Source organism: Coloeus monedula, assembly GCF_965178545.1.
Source record: "Coloeus monedula genome assembly, chromosome: 1".
NCBI lineage: Eukaryota > Metazoa > Chordata > Aves > Passeriformes > Corvidae > Coloeus > Coloeus monedula.
In genome coordinates, this window is record NC_138781.1 from 105668252 (window position 1) to 105686136 (window position 17885).

General features: G+C 38.6%; 1 protein-coding gene across 2 annotated transcripts; it reads right to left on the reverse strand.

Moving 5' to 3' along the window:
• Nucleotides 1–270: 270 nt before the first annotated feature.
• Nucleotides 271–11571, reverse strand: SEH1L (SEH1 like nucleoporin). Of its 2 annotated transcripts, none has more exons than XM_082276765.1 (9): nt 11416–11571; nt 9624–9674; nt 8461–8607; nt 7784–7995; nt 7011–7109; nt 5833–5973; nt 5388–5545; nt 4563–4713; nt 271–1022 (listed from the first exon to the last, which is right to left on the reverse strand). In XM_082276765.1, the coding sequence occupies exons 1-9, from the start codon at nt 11524–11526 to the stop codon at nt 833–835; spliced, it is 1260 nt and encodes a 419-aa protein (XP_082132891.1). In that variant the 5' UTR covers nt 11527–11571; the 3' UTR covers nt 271–832. The 2 variants fall into 2 exon arrangements, with proteins under 2 accessions (XP_082132891.1, XP_082132892.1); XM_082276766.1 differs by lacking the exon at nt 271–1022 and adding an exon at nt 1031–2646.
• Between the last annotated feature and the right edge of the window lie 6314 nt (nt 11572–17885).

A 17885-nucleotide genomic window follows, 5' to 3' on the forward strand; every position in this document is an offset into this window, starting at 1 on the left:
TTTCTTCAAAATGTCCTGATTTAATTCAGTCACTGGAAAAAAACTGAGAATGTGAAATCCAACAGCTCTAGCAGTCTCTGCAGACCTCCAGTACACCCATGGGAAAAGTCAGAGCACACCCTCTGGCACAGACCTGGAATATGCAGCTGCACATCCAGAATGGCACAAAAGCAGAGCTAGAAGAATGGACACCTGAATCAAAAAACCTCCTTCATCAGGAACCTATTAAAAAAGAAAAAAGCCTATTACAAGGAAAAGCATACAAATACAGACCTTTCAGAACAAATTTATTAGTCAACCACAATTATAAAATTTAAATATTTATACAGTAAGATGAAAAATTCTTAAGTAACCAAACACTTGAATTATTTTGCTGCAGTATACACAGGAATGGTTTAGTTTCTTTAACAAGCTGATCCAATATCATTCTTCACTCACAAGTGTCTTGAAGGCATGTCTAATTTTGAGAATGTGTTTCACATGTAAATGCAGTATACAAAAAGAAAAAATTAAAGACCGTACTAAACTGATTTCAAAAAGCAGGGGAAAAAAAAATAAAAGGGACAGGCACATTGAAGTCAGCTACTCCATAAAGAGCTCGTGGCTAATACTGTTTATAGGTGGTGCCATAGTTCAAAGGGTACAAATTAAAATGCTCCTTTGATACACAAATAGCATGTTCTAAATGATATTTGTTTTGCAAAACATGCATGAAGTTTCCACATTTTAAAAAAAGTCTTCAGTACCAGAGAAGGAATACGAAGGTAGCTGGAAATGGAAGCATTCACAAACACCAGAATCAGGCCCTTCAGAATTTATTTAAAGTAACACATTAAACCCCTTCATTCTCAGGTAAAAGATTAAGAGGCCGAGATACACATCGTCTGCGAGGGTGAGGATACTGGAGGTTGGCAGTGTCAGCATCACAAGACTGCTCTATCAGAGGAGGAGGAGGAAGGAGCTGGGCATGACTGGACCATCTCGATCCAGCCCGTGGGGAATCCAGAGGGGGAAAGAAATACCTGAAACAATTAAGAAAGGAACAAAACACCAAAACAAAAAACCAAACAAAACAAAAAACAAAACAAGAAAAGAAGAGAAAGGTAGTAAATACAAGGAGAACCAAAGGGGAGAAAAGACATGCTGGAAAAAAAAAAAAGGCTTTAGTATATCCATGCCAAAACCAACAGAACATAATAGCAGAAATCAAGGCTTGTAATTCAAAACAAGACAAATCTGGAAACTGTCCTTTAGAACAATATAATACAGTCTTTTCCACTGAAATTCACTGAAAATAATACCATAGTCACAGCATACATTTTTACAAAAGAATGGATTGCTTTGGAAATCAAAAGGATGTTGTAGTACAGCTATTAACAGGCTTTCATTCTCCCAGAATTTGTGTGGTTTGTTAACAGCTTTCAGTAATGCTTTCTTTATGACACAAAATATACATTAAATATTATCAAAGTACATTTTCTGTATATGAATCTAACTCAGATTAATTTCACAGCATTTCTAGAATAGACGTAAAAACATAATTGTTTTTACATTAATAATATACATTTACAGAGAAAAACTACTTTGAATGAAATACAGTATCTATTGTATCTATTTACACATTTCTGCAAAATCCTCAGTGTAAATTCAAGATTCCTGGTGAACGCAAGATTCAGAATTATGCCACTCCATGCCATTTTGCTGCTGTTTTTATTAGAACTTACCCGTAACACTTGTTCATTTTAGTGTAACTATATCACGTCTTGTTTACAATTCTGTGGACTTACATCAAGGAACAGCTATCAGTTAATTAATGAAATTATGGGACAATTAACAACAAGCTGCATTTTGGTTTATATCTTTGTATGGCTAAAGTGTTTGCATTTTTTAAGGATACTATGTTTAGAGAATTTAAGTACTCCACGTAATTGTAATAACTACCCTAGGAATGTACAAATACGTATCAGAAAAAGTACTTCTCTTAGGATGAAGAAAGTATGACAATACTTACAAAACATTTATTTGAAGTCATACTAAAGAATATAAATGAAACAATACCGAACTACTAAAAGCCATCATCTGTACAATTGTCAAACAGTTTTCTTATTCCTTTAGAACTAACAGTTGAATATATTACAAAGCAGTTACAACCTTGTAATGTTTAGGAATCTTAATCAAATGCTGAACACTCTGAAATGCGAAACAAATTGGTTCTCAAAACAATTTTAATGAAAGTTATTGTAATGGTCATTTCCCTCCTCCCATCCCAATCAAGGACAAAAATTCTTGTTTTAAATCATGAACTATCTTTTAATTTGACAAGCTTTCAAAAATACGTTCTGATGGAAGTTTGGGGGGTTGGGTGGGTTGTTTATGGTTTTTTCCAAACAAGAAGCCTCTCCAAATATTTTTCTATCAGGCATTCCATCAGTATCAAACTGTGCAGGCTAGTACAAAAAACGCACACAACATGTTTTAAAAAGGCTTTTTGAACAGCATTTAGTAGTTAGCAGGCTGCTGGTGTCTTGGGAGAGGTCAAACGGCGTTGGGGAAGGGAAAAAGGAGTTCGTTTTCCATTCCTGTGTGCATGCAACAAGCAGCAAAACACCAAAGTTACTCCAGTTAGCTTGGTATCAGCTCTGCTTTCTGTTAAAAAGGACATAATACAAATGGAGAATGGAAACTGTATCATAAATCTAGACATACAATTACATCAACATAATACAGCCCTACTGGTTTATTTCCTAACAATCTACATCACCTGTTTGAAATTTATTCTGAGTACAAATCTACTTCGGTCATTGTGCTTTTACAATCTTTCTCAGATCTGCCTGTGCTATAGCTGTTCTAAGTGTTTAAATGTAGAGACATGAAATGGAGCATGTACAGTCAAAGTAAGTTATGTGTAGAATACCTGCTTAGTCAAATGTCAATGCATAAATCTTTATCAGCATGTTAACAGTAACACAGAAATTAGCAACTGTGCTTACACCACTAGAGCCAATGTCATTACAAAAGACAACATATACTTAAGTGTGTATCTTTTATAATAAGGCTCAATCCTAGGACAAGACTCCATATGTCTGGAAATTCCACAGCCACTGACTTAATTCTGGAATTAACATTTTGTTACATATTGGAGGCAAGAATAATTTATTAAAAAACAAAACAAAACACCTTCCAAAATACAGAGCTATGAAGGGAGTCTAAAATAATACCAGAAATTTCAGTTTCACAATGGCTTAGTACCAAGGTCAGGGACAGGAGAAGAGCCACCAGTGGGGTGGGGACAGCTAGTCTTGCCAGCAGCACAGTCTTAGATAAGGAGACTGCGAAACCACACCCTATGCTCAAGAGGTGTAAAACAGCCTGCATTTCCCCACAGGAGCCCAAGCAAATACAGCTACACAGCTCTGGATATACCATTTCCAAGGCAGGGCTGCATTTCATTTGCTGCACTGCAAGTAGAACCTGGAGCCATGACCAACATCATTCTGCTGCCCTTTCTTGTAGGGACCAGGCCATTACCACTTCCTGTCCTCCCGTTTATCTTGTGAGGAAAATGTGAAACCTCTTCTCAGTTCAACAAGGTTAGGGATCTTGAACTGCCATTCAGGACTGACTGCTGAAAGGGAAGGAGGGGGCAGGCTGGTGCTACTCTCCAAAGGTAAACTTTACTGATAAGCATTCCAAACTGTAAAACAACCCACATGAGTAGCACATGGATGGAAAGGGAAGCTATCCCAAGGCATCTGAAACAAAGGTGGCCACAAAACTTGGAAACTGCTGCTATAGAATCTGGCCACATCACATCCTTACACAGGACTTAAAATCCTGTAAAGCTGATGGTACACACTGCACCATACAGATGCAGAACTCAGTGTATTTCTACATTTCAGCATGCACAAATTAAAATGTTTTTTCAGAAGAGGCAGTAAAATTTACCCACTAAACAACAATTACAGAATAAAAACCTAACAGAGATTAAGGCAAATTATATGCAATATGAATGCCATATGAAGATTATAAAAACCACAAAACTTTTATTCAATCGATGCTACACACCTGCAAAACCAAGTAAACTAAGACTAACATTTGATTGTTTAAACCGTATGTTAGGAAGTAGCTTTTCCTCCTTCCCTTCTGCTACATTATCCCAGAGAAAAACAGAGTTTGTTGCTGGTACTTTTGCTTCACTTTTAAACATGTATCTAAAGCAAAAGTGCAGTTACACACCAGTAGGATGAAGCTTCTCCTTCTTTGAAACTATTTCAGAAATGTTGTTTTTAATAATGTGAAAGGACTAAAAATGAAAATAGTTGTTCACATTGCTTGTTTATATGGACTGATTCAGTATGACTACTGTTTGGTTCATTTTCCTCTTAACATGGCATAATAGACAACACCACAGAGCAAACCAGAAGAGCTCGTAGAAGTACTCATGCCATAAATGACATTGCACTTTAGAAACATGTAAAACAATTATGAGAGCTAAATGGAATTAAGAAGATTCAGAGAAAAAGCTATTTACTGAAAATCAGTCTCTCTACTAATTAACCTACCTGCTGGCAGATGATCCATTTAGTGAATTCTGTAGACTCGTATTGGCTGAACCTAGAGAGGCATTAAAAATTCCCTGCTGAGAACTACCATTCACCGGACTCCCGTTACCTTTCAGTATACCAGTACACTTCCAGTTGTCCATGTAATTAGCTGCAAACACAGATATACAGAAACTGTTAAGTTTCTCTTCTGAAGCTCAGCTTTCCCTACAAATATGTTTCAACTGACACACACCTGGTGTGAATCAGAACTGAACTTCAGTATCAGTGTATAAATTCCAAACAGCTGAGGATCTGGCCCCTTAGCTGCCTAATATTCTCTGTCTATCCATACTTTAAAACTGTTTCCACTATTACAATACTGAGGAACAGATGAGAATGAGTAAGGAAACCACCAGTGGGTTTTCGTTGCTGCTGTGGGGATTATGGGGGGATTTTTTTAGTTTGGTTCATGGGGGGAGGTCCATCTATTTGGTTATTTTCTTTTGTTTTCTTTCAAAAATGTAAACAGAAAAAAGCCACTTTGCCTGGACATTGTGACTGAATGTAGATTTTCTGGGTTTAGCAGCAGGAAAACTTCTATCTTACTCTTTTAAATGACAATTTTATGTAGCTCTAGTCTGGTGAAACAATTTCAGGGTACAGTAACAACTATTCACAGCAGCCTAAATCACGCAAGTATTGCAGCACAGAAAGTTATTTCTGAATTCTATTTTTCTTAAACATCAACAGAAATATAGAAAAAACATCTATCTTTCACAAATCTAAAATGGACACTAACTCTTAAGACTACAAAGTTAGTGTGTTTCAGGTGGGTGACCTTACCCTTCCAGAGCCTAACACAGCCATCATCACCAGAGGAGGCAAGCACTGTCCCTGTAATATTCCAGCTCACTCGCCACACCTGGGAGTTGTGATTATCGAACTGTGCCACAATATGGATTTCAAATTTTGTTAATCCTCCTGATGAAGTCAATTCTTTCCTGTTTAAGAGAAAAGTGACAGTTCTGCACACAACTGTTCAAAGGTCTAAGCTTGAACATTATGTTAGAGAGGACTACATCTTTTAAGCAGTTCATATAACAACTGTTATTAGATACGTATTCAGACAAAATTAAAGCCTTGCTCACAATCTTGTCACCTTAAAAATCAGGTTGCTAAAAACAATCCTGCATACATTAAGGTACCACTTTTGCTTTACAGAGACTATTTAAACAAGACTGTATAGTATGCATCACATCACACCAAACCATCTTCATTTTAAGCTCACCTTAGAGGTTTTAGTGTGAAAATTCGTACGTCTTTGGTTGCTACTGCCAAGATGTGGAAGGATCTTCCCAGATTTGGAGCAAATGCAATATCATGTACAGGATCTGTGACTGTCATCAGAGCTTCTGCTTTTGCATATTTCCTGTACAGCACAAGAAATTAATCTTTAATGCCATGAAAATCACCAGTGATGCAAATTATATAAACCAGATATAGTGGACATAGGAAAAAGGGTTAAGTATACACAGTAAGACTTGTAAAAATAAAATTTTTAACATAAATTTATGCAATAATTTCAAGCAGATTTCTTCAGAAATTGAACATATCAGATACAGTAGCCACTAAGTACAGTATGCTACATTATTGTAAGTCATACAACAAAAGCAAGAATTGCAGTACAAAGAACATTTTTGTCTACAACTGGAAAAGGGAAATAAAAAGAAACATTCCATTCACAAATCTAAAGGGAATTTACATCTCAGTAACTTACTAAATTTTCCATGCTTTAAAGAAGACCATTGTCTGCCTCCTCTGCTGTATGATAAACACGTATTTCATTTTCTTAGTAAGTTATAGTAACTTTATTGTTAATGCATGGAGAGCATTGCCTGAAGCTGGGCATAAAATCCACAGAACACTTTGGCTCCTTTCCCACATCGATCACTCCCAATCAAACACAATTCCACTGTTATCATTTAATTGGAAGTGGTGATGCACAAACTTCCTACCCTTTCCAGGTTCTGTGAACTCTCGACTGTACAAACTGAACTTCGACAGAACATGAGCAATTCACGAGCGCTTTCTGTCATTATAATCATGCCTTTAAAATCATTGTAAGGGGGCTTTGAACAAAACAGAGCCTGGTGCAACACAACTCAAATTTCAGCTGTTAATTCCTTGTGCAAAATTAAACATATAATTTAGTAGACACAGGAACAACTCTCCCTTTAAAATGTAAGAACACTGGCATTTCTGCAGTGACAGAGAATAAAATTATCAATCTAATTTCTGTTAACATCAGTTACCATTCTGAGGTGCCCCTCTTTTCCTATCCAAAGGCTCAGAGACAAAATTAAGGTATTATTATTTACTACTCCACATCTGATGACAGGAAAAAAGGCCATATACTATAAACAACTTTATGATCCCACAAATGTTATATATTGTTATTTAGCATACCTGGTATTTTCATTATATTCATAAATTTGAACCTTAGCCAGTATATTTGGACTGTTGTCATCACTTCCTACAGCTATCATTGGAGAATGTGCTCGAGAGCTAAAAGGTGAAAACAAATACTGTTGTATTTACAGAAGATCCCACAGAAAGTACAACAAGCCATTTTTAAAATTTCAAATACCTTATCTAGATAGGAAACAAAACACTACAAAATACCACAAGAAAAAAAATCACAAAGAAACAGGAGTTAAATGCTATTCACAGTTACCACTATCTTCACTCTGTTGTTTAGAAAGCCCACTTTATACACTCACTAAGCTGAAATCATTAGGCAACATTATTTAGCAATTCAATATGATGTTCCCAGAGAAAAGAATTGACTTTCCATAATAGACTGCATCTGTAGTCTAGTATTTGCCACAACTTTCATGGCAGATTCTGCATTCTTTGCAGTGGTTTTAATGATTGATTTAGTGATATTTCGTTCAGGTTTTGGAAGACAAATCACATAAGCTAAATGTAGATCAATTCTAGGTTTTAAATCAAATTTTATCCTATCCCACGCATTAAAGTGAATGCCTGTACTCTAAACCTCCAGCACAGACCACTGCTAATGAATAGAATAGTAACTGGATCAGCAGGACACAGCATTAGGTCTACAGGGAAAGCCATTAAGTGCTTCTGCACAAACAGAATTCAAAGCAGTTCAGCCTTGAATGATTTTTCTCTTCCTGTTACAGTCATAAAGCAAACCCTACATTTTAATAACATACCTTGAAGGATTCCAAGAAATACAACTGCAGCTTAGCTTACATGAGATTTCATGCTGTAGTGACCACTGGCTGAGATTCATCACATCTGGAGCTTCATAGATCCTTACAACTCCATCTGCTGAACAGGTTGCTAACATAAGACCCATGTGCTTGGGAGCAAACTTCACATCTGTAACTGATGTCCTGCTGTCTACTAGAGTGGTCCTCTTGACCTGCAAAGAAATTTCCATCAGAAATTTATTCCTGCGGAAGGCTAATCAAAGTCTGACAACACCATTTCATAGGATTGCTTACATCTTCCACCAAAAAATTCCCACCCCCCAAACTTTTCTATTGTTTGAAAGATGAGCAAGAACAGTCAGTGTTGTTTTGAATGATCTCTTGTCAAAGAAAAACCCCACAACTGTAATTCTACTGTAGATGGAAATTCATGCCTGCAAGTTTTTTGCCAGGGAACATCTTACTATGAAATAGTGATAATAAGTGACACTAACTGTCCTGAATGTGCTATTTAGCTGTTTTTCTTAAATGTTTTTAAAATACTTACTTTTTAAAGTAAAGTAAAGTAAAAATACTTACTTTTTAAAGTAAGTTCATTTCAAAATGAACAAATTGCCACGAATGAACAAAACATAGCCAAAATCAGGAACTTTATAGCAACAGAAAAGAAGTCTCACCCAGTGACTCTGCCCTCGGAGTTTATCATTTGACTCTCCCACTATTTCTTCCCATACAGCTGCTGTTCTATCAAACGAGCAGGAAGCCAGGACCTGCCCAAATTCAGGATGGGCCCATGTCACACGCCACACGGATCCACTATGTGTCTGCAAGATAACATCAAAACACCGTAGAGAAGCATACTTCCCACGTTAGTCCAAGGGACCCTGTATTTTCATTACTTTCTGCAGAAGAGGATTCTAGGAAGTAGTAACACTGCTCCTTTGAAACCTATGTTCTTTTATACAAAGTTACATAGCAGCTTTGTAGCTGCAGTTCTTTATTTGAACCAGCACTGCAAAGTTTTGTTGCTATTAGTGTTTAAAAGGCAATTATTACAAGTGTATTTCAAGGCATTATTTATTACTACTTCAAGTTCCAAACTATGATTCTGCCTTGATGCAAAAAGTGTAACTTTGTTGTCAATCAAATTTCAGCCACTACCATGCTCACTTCTAGCTTGCTGTACTTTTCAAAAGCACTTGCAGAGCATTACTAATCTTCTTTTTAATATGAAGCTCCTCTTTCACACCTAGTCAACATTCCTTTCTTACAGAATGGGAATTCAAAAGCTTCCCTTGCATTTCCATTTACAGGGATGAATGCATTGTGGTCCTATTAAATACAAGTTTAAGAAGAATTCAGAAGCTGAATGCACTAATTATCCAGATGAAGCAGTCTCTACATGACACAGTTCTCAGAAAAGTTTTGGAGAACGGAAAACAGAGGTCGGATGCTGTAACATTAATAGCCAAACATCTTCCTTTTAATTTTTCCACCTTTTATTTTTTTTAAGTCTTACTATATGCAAAAGGAAATATTCAATTAAAAATTAAGGTACTGTTTTCAACTCCCTAAACACCAGCCACTGATATGTTTACTGATACCAGAGTCTGCCAACATAAGTATTAACAAGAGCAGACTGCATATTAGCCTCTGCTTTAAATGAGAGGCACTAGAGATGTTCTATAAAAGCAAAGAAAAAGTATTTCACACAAGACATACAGAATCTACATCAAACCAAAAGCATTTCTACTCTAAAATTCAGCCAAAATGAAGCATGTTTCTTCAAAAACAAAGGAGAAATGATGGTTATGTCTGTGTAATTTTTACAAATACAAACCTTCCAGCTGGCGGTGCAATGCCAATCTCCATTTTCACTTTTGTCCCAGACCTTTTGAGAAATCAAAATACAATCATACAATTTGTAAATAAAGCTTACTGAGTAGTACATTAAAGACACAGCCATTCAAATATATACATATATATAAAATAAAAATAAAAAATATACACACACACCCCACTAAACATTTTCATCTAGGACACTGTACCTGGTTCAGTAAAAAATTGCACTTCACTCAACCTTGAAAATATGCCTATTACAAGTAGGGAGAAGAGGCCCTGCCTGCAAAATTCACTATTGTTTGACTTGATCTCTTTTTAAACAGTAAATTACATAGATGAGAAATTATTACAATTCCCAATACTTCAATCATTTTGTTCCAAGAGTACACTATTCTGTTACATTCTAGAGGCCCCAGCATCCCCACATGCTCAGCTCTGGTTGCAAAACCCTAATGCAGCTCCCAGCACCCACCCCAAAAGCAGAGCAGGACAGCAAAATAGACATCAGGGTAGTGGGGGAACAGATCTTGTTTCTCTTTGAGATTTCTGCCTTGATTTTTAACCATATGCAAGTCACTGAACCTTCCCCTCTCTTGATTTCCCAAACATCTTCATATTTATGACTTTTTTACTGAAAAATTATGTAGAAAGTCATGAACATAACCAAACAAAAGACACCATCTGACATCCACTCCTGTTTGTCACTCGTTCATTTTAAAGCTTTACTGAGTCACCTCACTTCTGCCACTCTGGACCTCTAGTACAACCTGGGTCATGTTGTCCCTCTGGTTGGAGGAAAACTTCTGAATAATCTCGTAAAGGTTGGAGGAAAACTTCTGAACAATCTCTTAAAGGATTCAGTTATGATTGGAAAGTAACATCACACTGCTGAAGACCATAGTTTCTGTGTTCAACCTATCTCCTGGTATCTTTTTTAAGAACTGCAAACTCTAGGTAGTGAGTCCAAACCAGAGTTCCCCATGGCTTTGGCCTACTTTCTGGGGGGACCGTTTTATTGTGGCTGGTTGTTTGCTTTTTAGTCTGTGGTCAGGGAGAAGAGGCTGCTCTCCCTTGTTCTTAAGCCTAATATACATATGACACAGCTTTCTACGAAAAAAACGACTTTCTCAACCATTTATCTGGACTTAATAAAAACCATGACTGCTCTCTGCAAATTACATTTCTTAAAACTATCCACATGACTCCTGAATTTTTGCCCATCCTCTCACTATGCACAAGAAAGAGGAAAAGCAATCAACTTTTCGTTCAAGTAAATTCAAAGTGATACTTTATTTCCTCTAAAGGAATGTAAAAATAAATGCTTCTAGTATTTTACACTTTCCCTAAGCTGCCAGAGCACACACAGAACGGGTCCGGCTTTTTGCTTACTGGCACTTCAACAGCAGCTTTTTCCCATAATAAACACAGATTACTGGCACTACACTACGAAACAGTAGTTTCTTTCGTAAATATTCTTTAACAAATACAGATTTTCAGCTGAATAAACAAAACAAGCTGCAGGCAGAGCAGTCGGCAATGTTCTTCCTGCTGCAGCAATAGGTGGGAAGCGGAGTTCCCGTGTTTACACGCGTTCGCGCACACACAAACACAACGCGCATTATGTGCCAAAGCCTCCCGCCCCCACGTTCCGACACAGCACCGGGACCTCCCGCGGAACGAGCCCGAGGCGGCGCCCCGGCCCGGCCCGACCGGACCCGCAGCCCGGTAGGCCGCGCACGGCCGGTGCCGCGCCACTCGCCCAGCACCAGGCCCGGCGGCTCCCCGCTCACCTTGACGCTCTGGTCGCTGGAGCAGGTGGCCATGCGGCGCCCGTGGAAGTCGAAGGACACATCGTGGATGAGGTCGCGGTGATCCGCTGCGATGCTGCGCGCCACGAACATCCCGCCGCGGCCGCCACACGCGCGCGCGCCTCACGCGGCGGGGCGGGGGCGGGGCGGGGCCGCGGCCGCGCGCGCAGCCGCCAGAGCCCGCCGCGCTCGCGGGGGCTGCTCCGCGCGTGCGCGCCCCTTCCCGCCGCCGGGAAACGGGGGAAGGGCGGGGCCACGGGCGGGACCGGACGGGACGGGAGTGGGCAGAGTCGGCCGCCGGGGGTCGGGGCAGTGCGTCCGTGCGCGGGAAGTTACCGTGCCGCCGCGTCCGAGTGCGACATATACCTTCCCTTAACGAGAGGACGTAACCTCAAGCTGCACCAGGGGAGGTTTAGGTTAGACATGAGGAGGAATTTCTTCTCAGGAAAAGTGATTAGATATTGAAATGGGCTGCCCAGAGGAATGGTGGAGTCACCGTCTCTGGAGGTCTTTAAGGAAGGATTAATGAACGTGGCACTTGGTGCCGTGGTCTGGTTGCCGTGGTGGTGTTCTGTCACAGTTTGGACTCGAAGATCTCGGAGGTCTTTTCCAGCCGAACTGGTTCTGGGATTCTGCGTGGCTGCCAGCCCTGGGCGTGCGGGCCGCTCCACGCACGGGCTGTGCCCACAGCGCCCTGCGTGCGGCGCTCTCGGAGCGCGCCGAAATCGCATTCCATAGCGGATCCGAAAAGCTGAGGAGCTCGCAGTGATAATGCAGATCAATAAACAAACACAACGCGGCGCTGTGTGATGTACTGCATTTGCTTCGTTAATGATTCGCTGTATTAATGAGCTCTGTCAGATGAGCCCTATGGTGCGAAAAAATATGAGATCTGCTTCTGTGTCGGGGAAAGGCTTGGGAGGATGAAGTGCGTGACCGACAGTGCAGGCGGGGGAGGAATCCGCGGACAGGTTGGAAACTCCTATGAGGAAAGGCTGGGAGAATTTGGATTGTTCAGCCTGGAAAAGAGATGGCTTAGGGGTGACCTACTTGTGGCCTTCCAGTACCTGAAGGGAGCCTACAAGAAAGATGGAGAGACACTTTTTATAAAGGCGTGTAGTGACAGAACAAGAGGGAATGGATTCAAACTGAGAATAGGTTTAGATTGGGTAGTAGGAATAAATTCTTTACTGTGAGGCTGGTGAGGCACTGGAACAGGTTGCCCAGGGAAGCTGTAGATTCCCCATCCCTGGAAGTGTTCAAGACCAGGCTGGATGGGGCTTTGAACAACCGGGTCTAGGAAAGATGTCCCTGTCCATGGCAGGGCAGTTGGAACTAGATGGTCTTTAAGTTCCTTTCCAGCCCAGGCTATCCAATGATCCTAAGTGAGACAAGGGGGGTGTTGGGTAAGATCCAGATTATGAGATAAAAGAGGCAGAACAGAGCCTGGCATGTGATAGAAAACACGTCACGATAGACTGAGCTCTGGGCGGGAGCTCTAGACCAGTGATGACTGGTCTGTAGTCAGAGGGCTGTGCAAAATAAATTAACCACAGCAGCTGGAGACTCTTGAGGGCTCAATACTCTCACCCCTGATCTACCACCTTCCATGGAGCTCCTCACTAAAAGAAGCACTTTCTTCCAGTTTGTGTCCTGCAGTATCAGCTCGGATCATGCAGCTCACAGTGCCAGTATTTTTTCAATACCATTAATTTGTTGTGTCACTGAGCACAAGACTGTTACAGCATCTTGTTTTTAAGGAATGTTTCATCTGTAAGCTGTGTTAACTTACTAAGTATTCTGAAGATAACTACAATAGCTGATAAGTGTTAACAAAGAGAAAATAATTCATGCACTGTATTCCAAATAGCAATAATGCAGTCAGCAGATTTAAGAGAAAAAAAAAATAATAACCTTATGATCATGGTAATAAACACCAAAATCAAATGCACTTGTACTTAACTGGTTTATATTTCAGGTCCAAAACAGTACTGAAGTCATCAGAACACCTTCAGTGCCTTATAGCTATGATCCCATTTTCCAATCATGTATTAAGCGAAAAGGGAAAAGGATGAAGTTCCCTGAAACCAGATATTCAAATTCTATGGATTCAAGTCAGATTCAGACTTTTCTAGAAGATTTTTGGTACCTGCAGCTTTAACAAAAAATTTGTTTTAACATTTTCAAAAAGGCTTTTGCTTCTCACCACCTCATTTAAAATTTTCATGTTCATGGCAATGAGGAGTCAAATTCTGTTCACTCGGTAAATAGAATTTGTTCAGCGATTTGTCCAAATTCTTCACAGAATTATAAAGAAACTGTTAACTGCTTGTGAAATAAACCTGACAGTTCGACATTTAATGCATTTAATTTTGCAAACTGTAAACTACATTCAGTAGGGACTGATGGAGGTGCTGTTATCACATGCCTGAGGGATCCTTTCACTCTTTGTGCATAACCTGCATGATAATACGCAAGTATTTAGCACCCTAATGTATGTGTTTCATTGATAGGCCTTATTTTCAGAGTAGATATGGCGGTACCAAATGTGATAAGGAATTACAATAGATAAAAAATAATAGATTGAGATAAATTACAACAAACTTGGATTTGAAGGGACACCATGGCTTTAAAATGCTAGGATTCGATTATTTTAGTGATACTGGGTAAGGAAAAGTTAACAGGTGGAAAAATATTTTTTTTCCCAAGTACAGCAAATATGATTAAAAATGTTTTCAATTACAGAGGATTGAAAATGTGGAAGAATTTAGAAGACAAATCACTGGCTGGTTTTACATTCTTGTCCAAGTTGGCCAATGATAGTTTTAAAATTACATTTTTTAAATACGACAGAGCTGAACCTCAGTGGAGAACAACAGCTGGAGCTGAAAAGAGGAATTTGCAAGAAAACTGTCAAGAAAATTTAGAAATCTAAGCTTTACCTGTTTACATTAGTGGAGAAATTAAGCTGGCATTTGTAAATAAGAGAAAACTTGCAAAGCATTTTAAAATATGAGGAGCTAATGAAAGGAAGAGGTAAGTATTTTCTCATTTCTGAAGATGAACTGGTATTGCACAATTCCTCTCCGAGAGAACCTCACTCTGGGCTCTAGGGCTATAGTACAAATACCCATTTTTTCCACCTGCAATCACATACAATCACTTTGGAAGTTGAAATTTCAGTATTTTCTAAATAATAGCTACAATTTAAGTAATACAATAGGAAAAGCAAGCAAATGTGAGTATTTGTGATGGTTCCTGTGCTGTAATTAGAGTGGAGGTAAGATTTTCATGCTATTCTTATATGTAAGAAAAACAAACAAACAAGAAAAAGGCAAAAAAATCCCCCCAACAAATAATAGTAATGCACATATTTAGATTGCTAAGGAGGAAGATTGGTTTTTAACCTTTCAGCATAATTAGGGACATGTGTACTTTGAAACTTCAGTTATTGCTTCATTCAAACAGCTGGAGAGACAGTGCCTAATAAAAACATTAAAGCTGACTTATAAGTTCCTTAGTTTGTGGCAGCGTATCTGAATGGTTGATTTTTTCAGCTATTTTGGGGAAATGTCTTTTACTGTAAACCACTGACTATGTTTATAAAAAATTGCATTTTTTTTTCAGAACAATTGTTTCCAGTCAGTGATTCAGCTGTCAAAACCCAATTCTTTTGCAATTTTAGTAATGTAATGATTTTGTTGAGACTTGAGGATGTTACAACTAGCAAATGAATATTTTTCACCTGCTGAAGTATAGTTTATTTCTTCAGCCAGTAATATCAGTATAATTGGAGCAGGACAAAATTGTCAGATTCACAAATAATTGGCATCAATCATTTTCATTTGAACAATATATAAATATGTGTGTCACAAATGCATATTTTGACCTAAAGTGTTTGTTTTCTCTGACAAGAAACAAAAATTGTACACTTCAAGTCAAGATTAGGCTTTATTTCTAACATTTTAGTTTGGTCAGTAGGCAAAAAAATAAAAAAACTACCAAACACCTGGAATTTTTTTTTATATACATGTACATATACACAATTATTTGTCCATTTTTAAATTCAACCAGCCCCTGACCTCATTCCCTAGATTCAAAGCAAGTTATGTCGGTTTAGATTTATTTAGAAACTGGGTCCAAAATCTTCACTTAAAAAAATCCAGGAAACATGGGTGATTGTCATCCCAGAATCTTAGTTTACTGTGGTGTCTGGTTTCAGTCAGTACCAAGGAATGAGATAAATACATTTACCTCATGTAGACAATTGTATCAGGGTTTTTTTGTTAGTAGAAAGACTGCCACAGAATGGACATTCAATAGAGGAACCACTTCATAGTGAAACATCATAATTAGCAAAGGGATGAGAGGACAAGATACAGCTTTTGTTAAGGCAGTCATTAAATAGACAGCCAATTAGGATGGAAGGCATCCAGTCTGATGAAGAGTCATTCACATTTTCTGGGAAATAAAACAACAACTGTTTAAATTCTTTTAAATGGCCAGAATATCTCCTGCATTAAAAGTAAGACAAAATTTGTTGAGTAAGATCGAATATCTCTGGACCTCTTCAGGAAGATTTCAAATGTTACCAAAGAATTGGCTATAAAAGCTAACACACTACATCAAAAGAGGGATTTTCCAGTGATGTAACATGAACACAAGATATCTTGAACCACAGAAGTCTTGACATCTGGGGTAGTATGGTAAATCAGATGGAAATAATATGAATAGTATGTGAGCGCTTTCCTTTTGCTTCGTCACTCAGGTCTAATATAAACCTTTGCTATGAATAAATACTTCAATTTCTTTTTATCTTAATCTAGGTGAAATTAATAACAAATTCAAGACTGCCTAGGGAGACATTCCCCTTTGAATGGTGTAACAAATCCAGAAAGCAAGGCACTGAGTGCTGAAAAGTGCAGCAGCTCCCTGCTGCACTTCCAGAGTAACCAGAGGATTGTAAAGTTGGTTCACGATGGGCCAATTCCCACTGCAGAGCAGTGGTTGGCAGCCACCATGGCCAGGTCAGGGGGCTACAAGCATCTGCTGCTGATGGTAACCAGAACACTCTGTGCCACATAGCAAGATAACGGGAAGCATGCTGGAACTCACAGAAAACACAGGAAGTTTGCAGTTTCCAGTTAACTGAGCCGTGAATTAGGATTCAACTACCAGCTAACCTTGGAGACTTCCTCTAACAGCTGAATAGTAAGGAAAAACATTCTGTTTGTGGTGATGGTGTGCATGAGGTGGAAAAGACAGTCATATTTTAACATTACCATTTGCATAATGATGTGCAGAGGAAGATCACACAGAGCTATAACAATCTGATACATATTTTTTAACATTTTGATTCAATATTATATATTGATTAAATTAAACTGAACCACTGCATAGAAGAAGAAATAAAAGCATCTATAATAAGGTTAGTTTTTCACTTTCGATGCAGTAGGCCAATTTTGTTCTCAAATGGACTGTATAAAACTGCATAACTTAATTTATTTCTGCTGGAAGTCCAGTCAGTGTAAGTGTATTAGCATTGGTAGAGATATTCTCATTCAAAATGACTATAACTGGCATTGCTTTGAATTAAAAGAAATACAGTTAGTACTTTCCTTTTCTCCCTTTTGACTATCTTCTTTAAGTAAAAGATGCTTTTGCCAGTAGAGAGAGATTTTATAAAATGCAAAGGCCTACCAAAAAGAAAGTAAAAAATGAACTGTACTCATTAAGGATGTTTGTATCAGCATGGGATAGAGGGGGAGGAAGGCTGCTTTTAATGGCTATGACTGTTACATGCTTCAGCCATGTCTGCACTAGAAGCTGGTCTGTTACAGACAATCATGGATTATCATGCCAACAGCAAACAGCTTTCAGCAGAGTTAAAGGTTCCATTCCTGACAACCTTTTAAAAATATTATTTTTGGCAAGGAAGACCTGACTGACCCTGTGAAATCCAGACAATTTTCTGTACCATGTTTTCCTTAATTTAAAAACTGGCTTCACAACAATTCATATTATTTCACAGGGAGTAAAATGATATCTATTATTATATATCCTGGATTAAGGCACTGTAGAAATATGAAGTGGTATTATTGAGCAATTAGATACAGGGGGAAAAAATTTCTGGTAAACCCAGTCATTTAGGAGATTGCTTAGATTTGAGAATCTGAGGCTTAAAACTTGGAAAGAGTTTGAAAATGTTAGCAAGTGGTCTTGTATGTGTAACACAGAGTGTCATAGAAACTGGAAATCTAAAGGCGGATGTTTCAGAGGAAAGCATGCTTAATCACAGCAGTGTGTGAAAGATGTGGGATGAATTCCTGTTCAGGAAAAAGAATACCAGCAATTACTGTTATGAAGAGTAAGACAAATTAAGGGGATCACTCACCAGGCATGACTGGCCAATCATGGCAAGAAATAAATAGCAAAATTTTATTCTGTGGGCA

Excerpts from the sequence above, each read along its gene's own strand:
- SEH1L (XM_082276765.1), bottom strand. The coding sequence starts at position 11,526 with ATGTTCGTGGCGCGCAGCATCGCAGCGGATCACCGCGACCTCATCCAC. Across the intron at positions 8,608-9,623 it reads ATTGCACCGCCAGCTGGAAG|ACACATAGTGGATCCGTGTG; the intron begins GTTTGTATTTGT and ends GTTATCTTGCAG. Across the intron at positions 5,546-5,832 it reads TTCACACTAAAACCTCTAAG|GAAAGAATTGACTTCATCAG; the intron begins GTGAGCTTAAAA and ends TCTCTTAAACAG.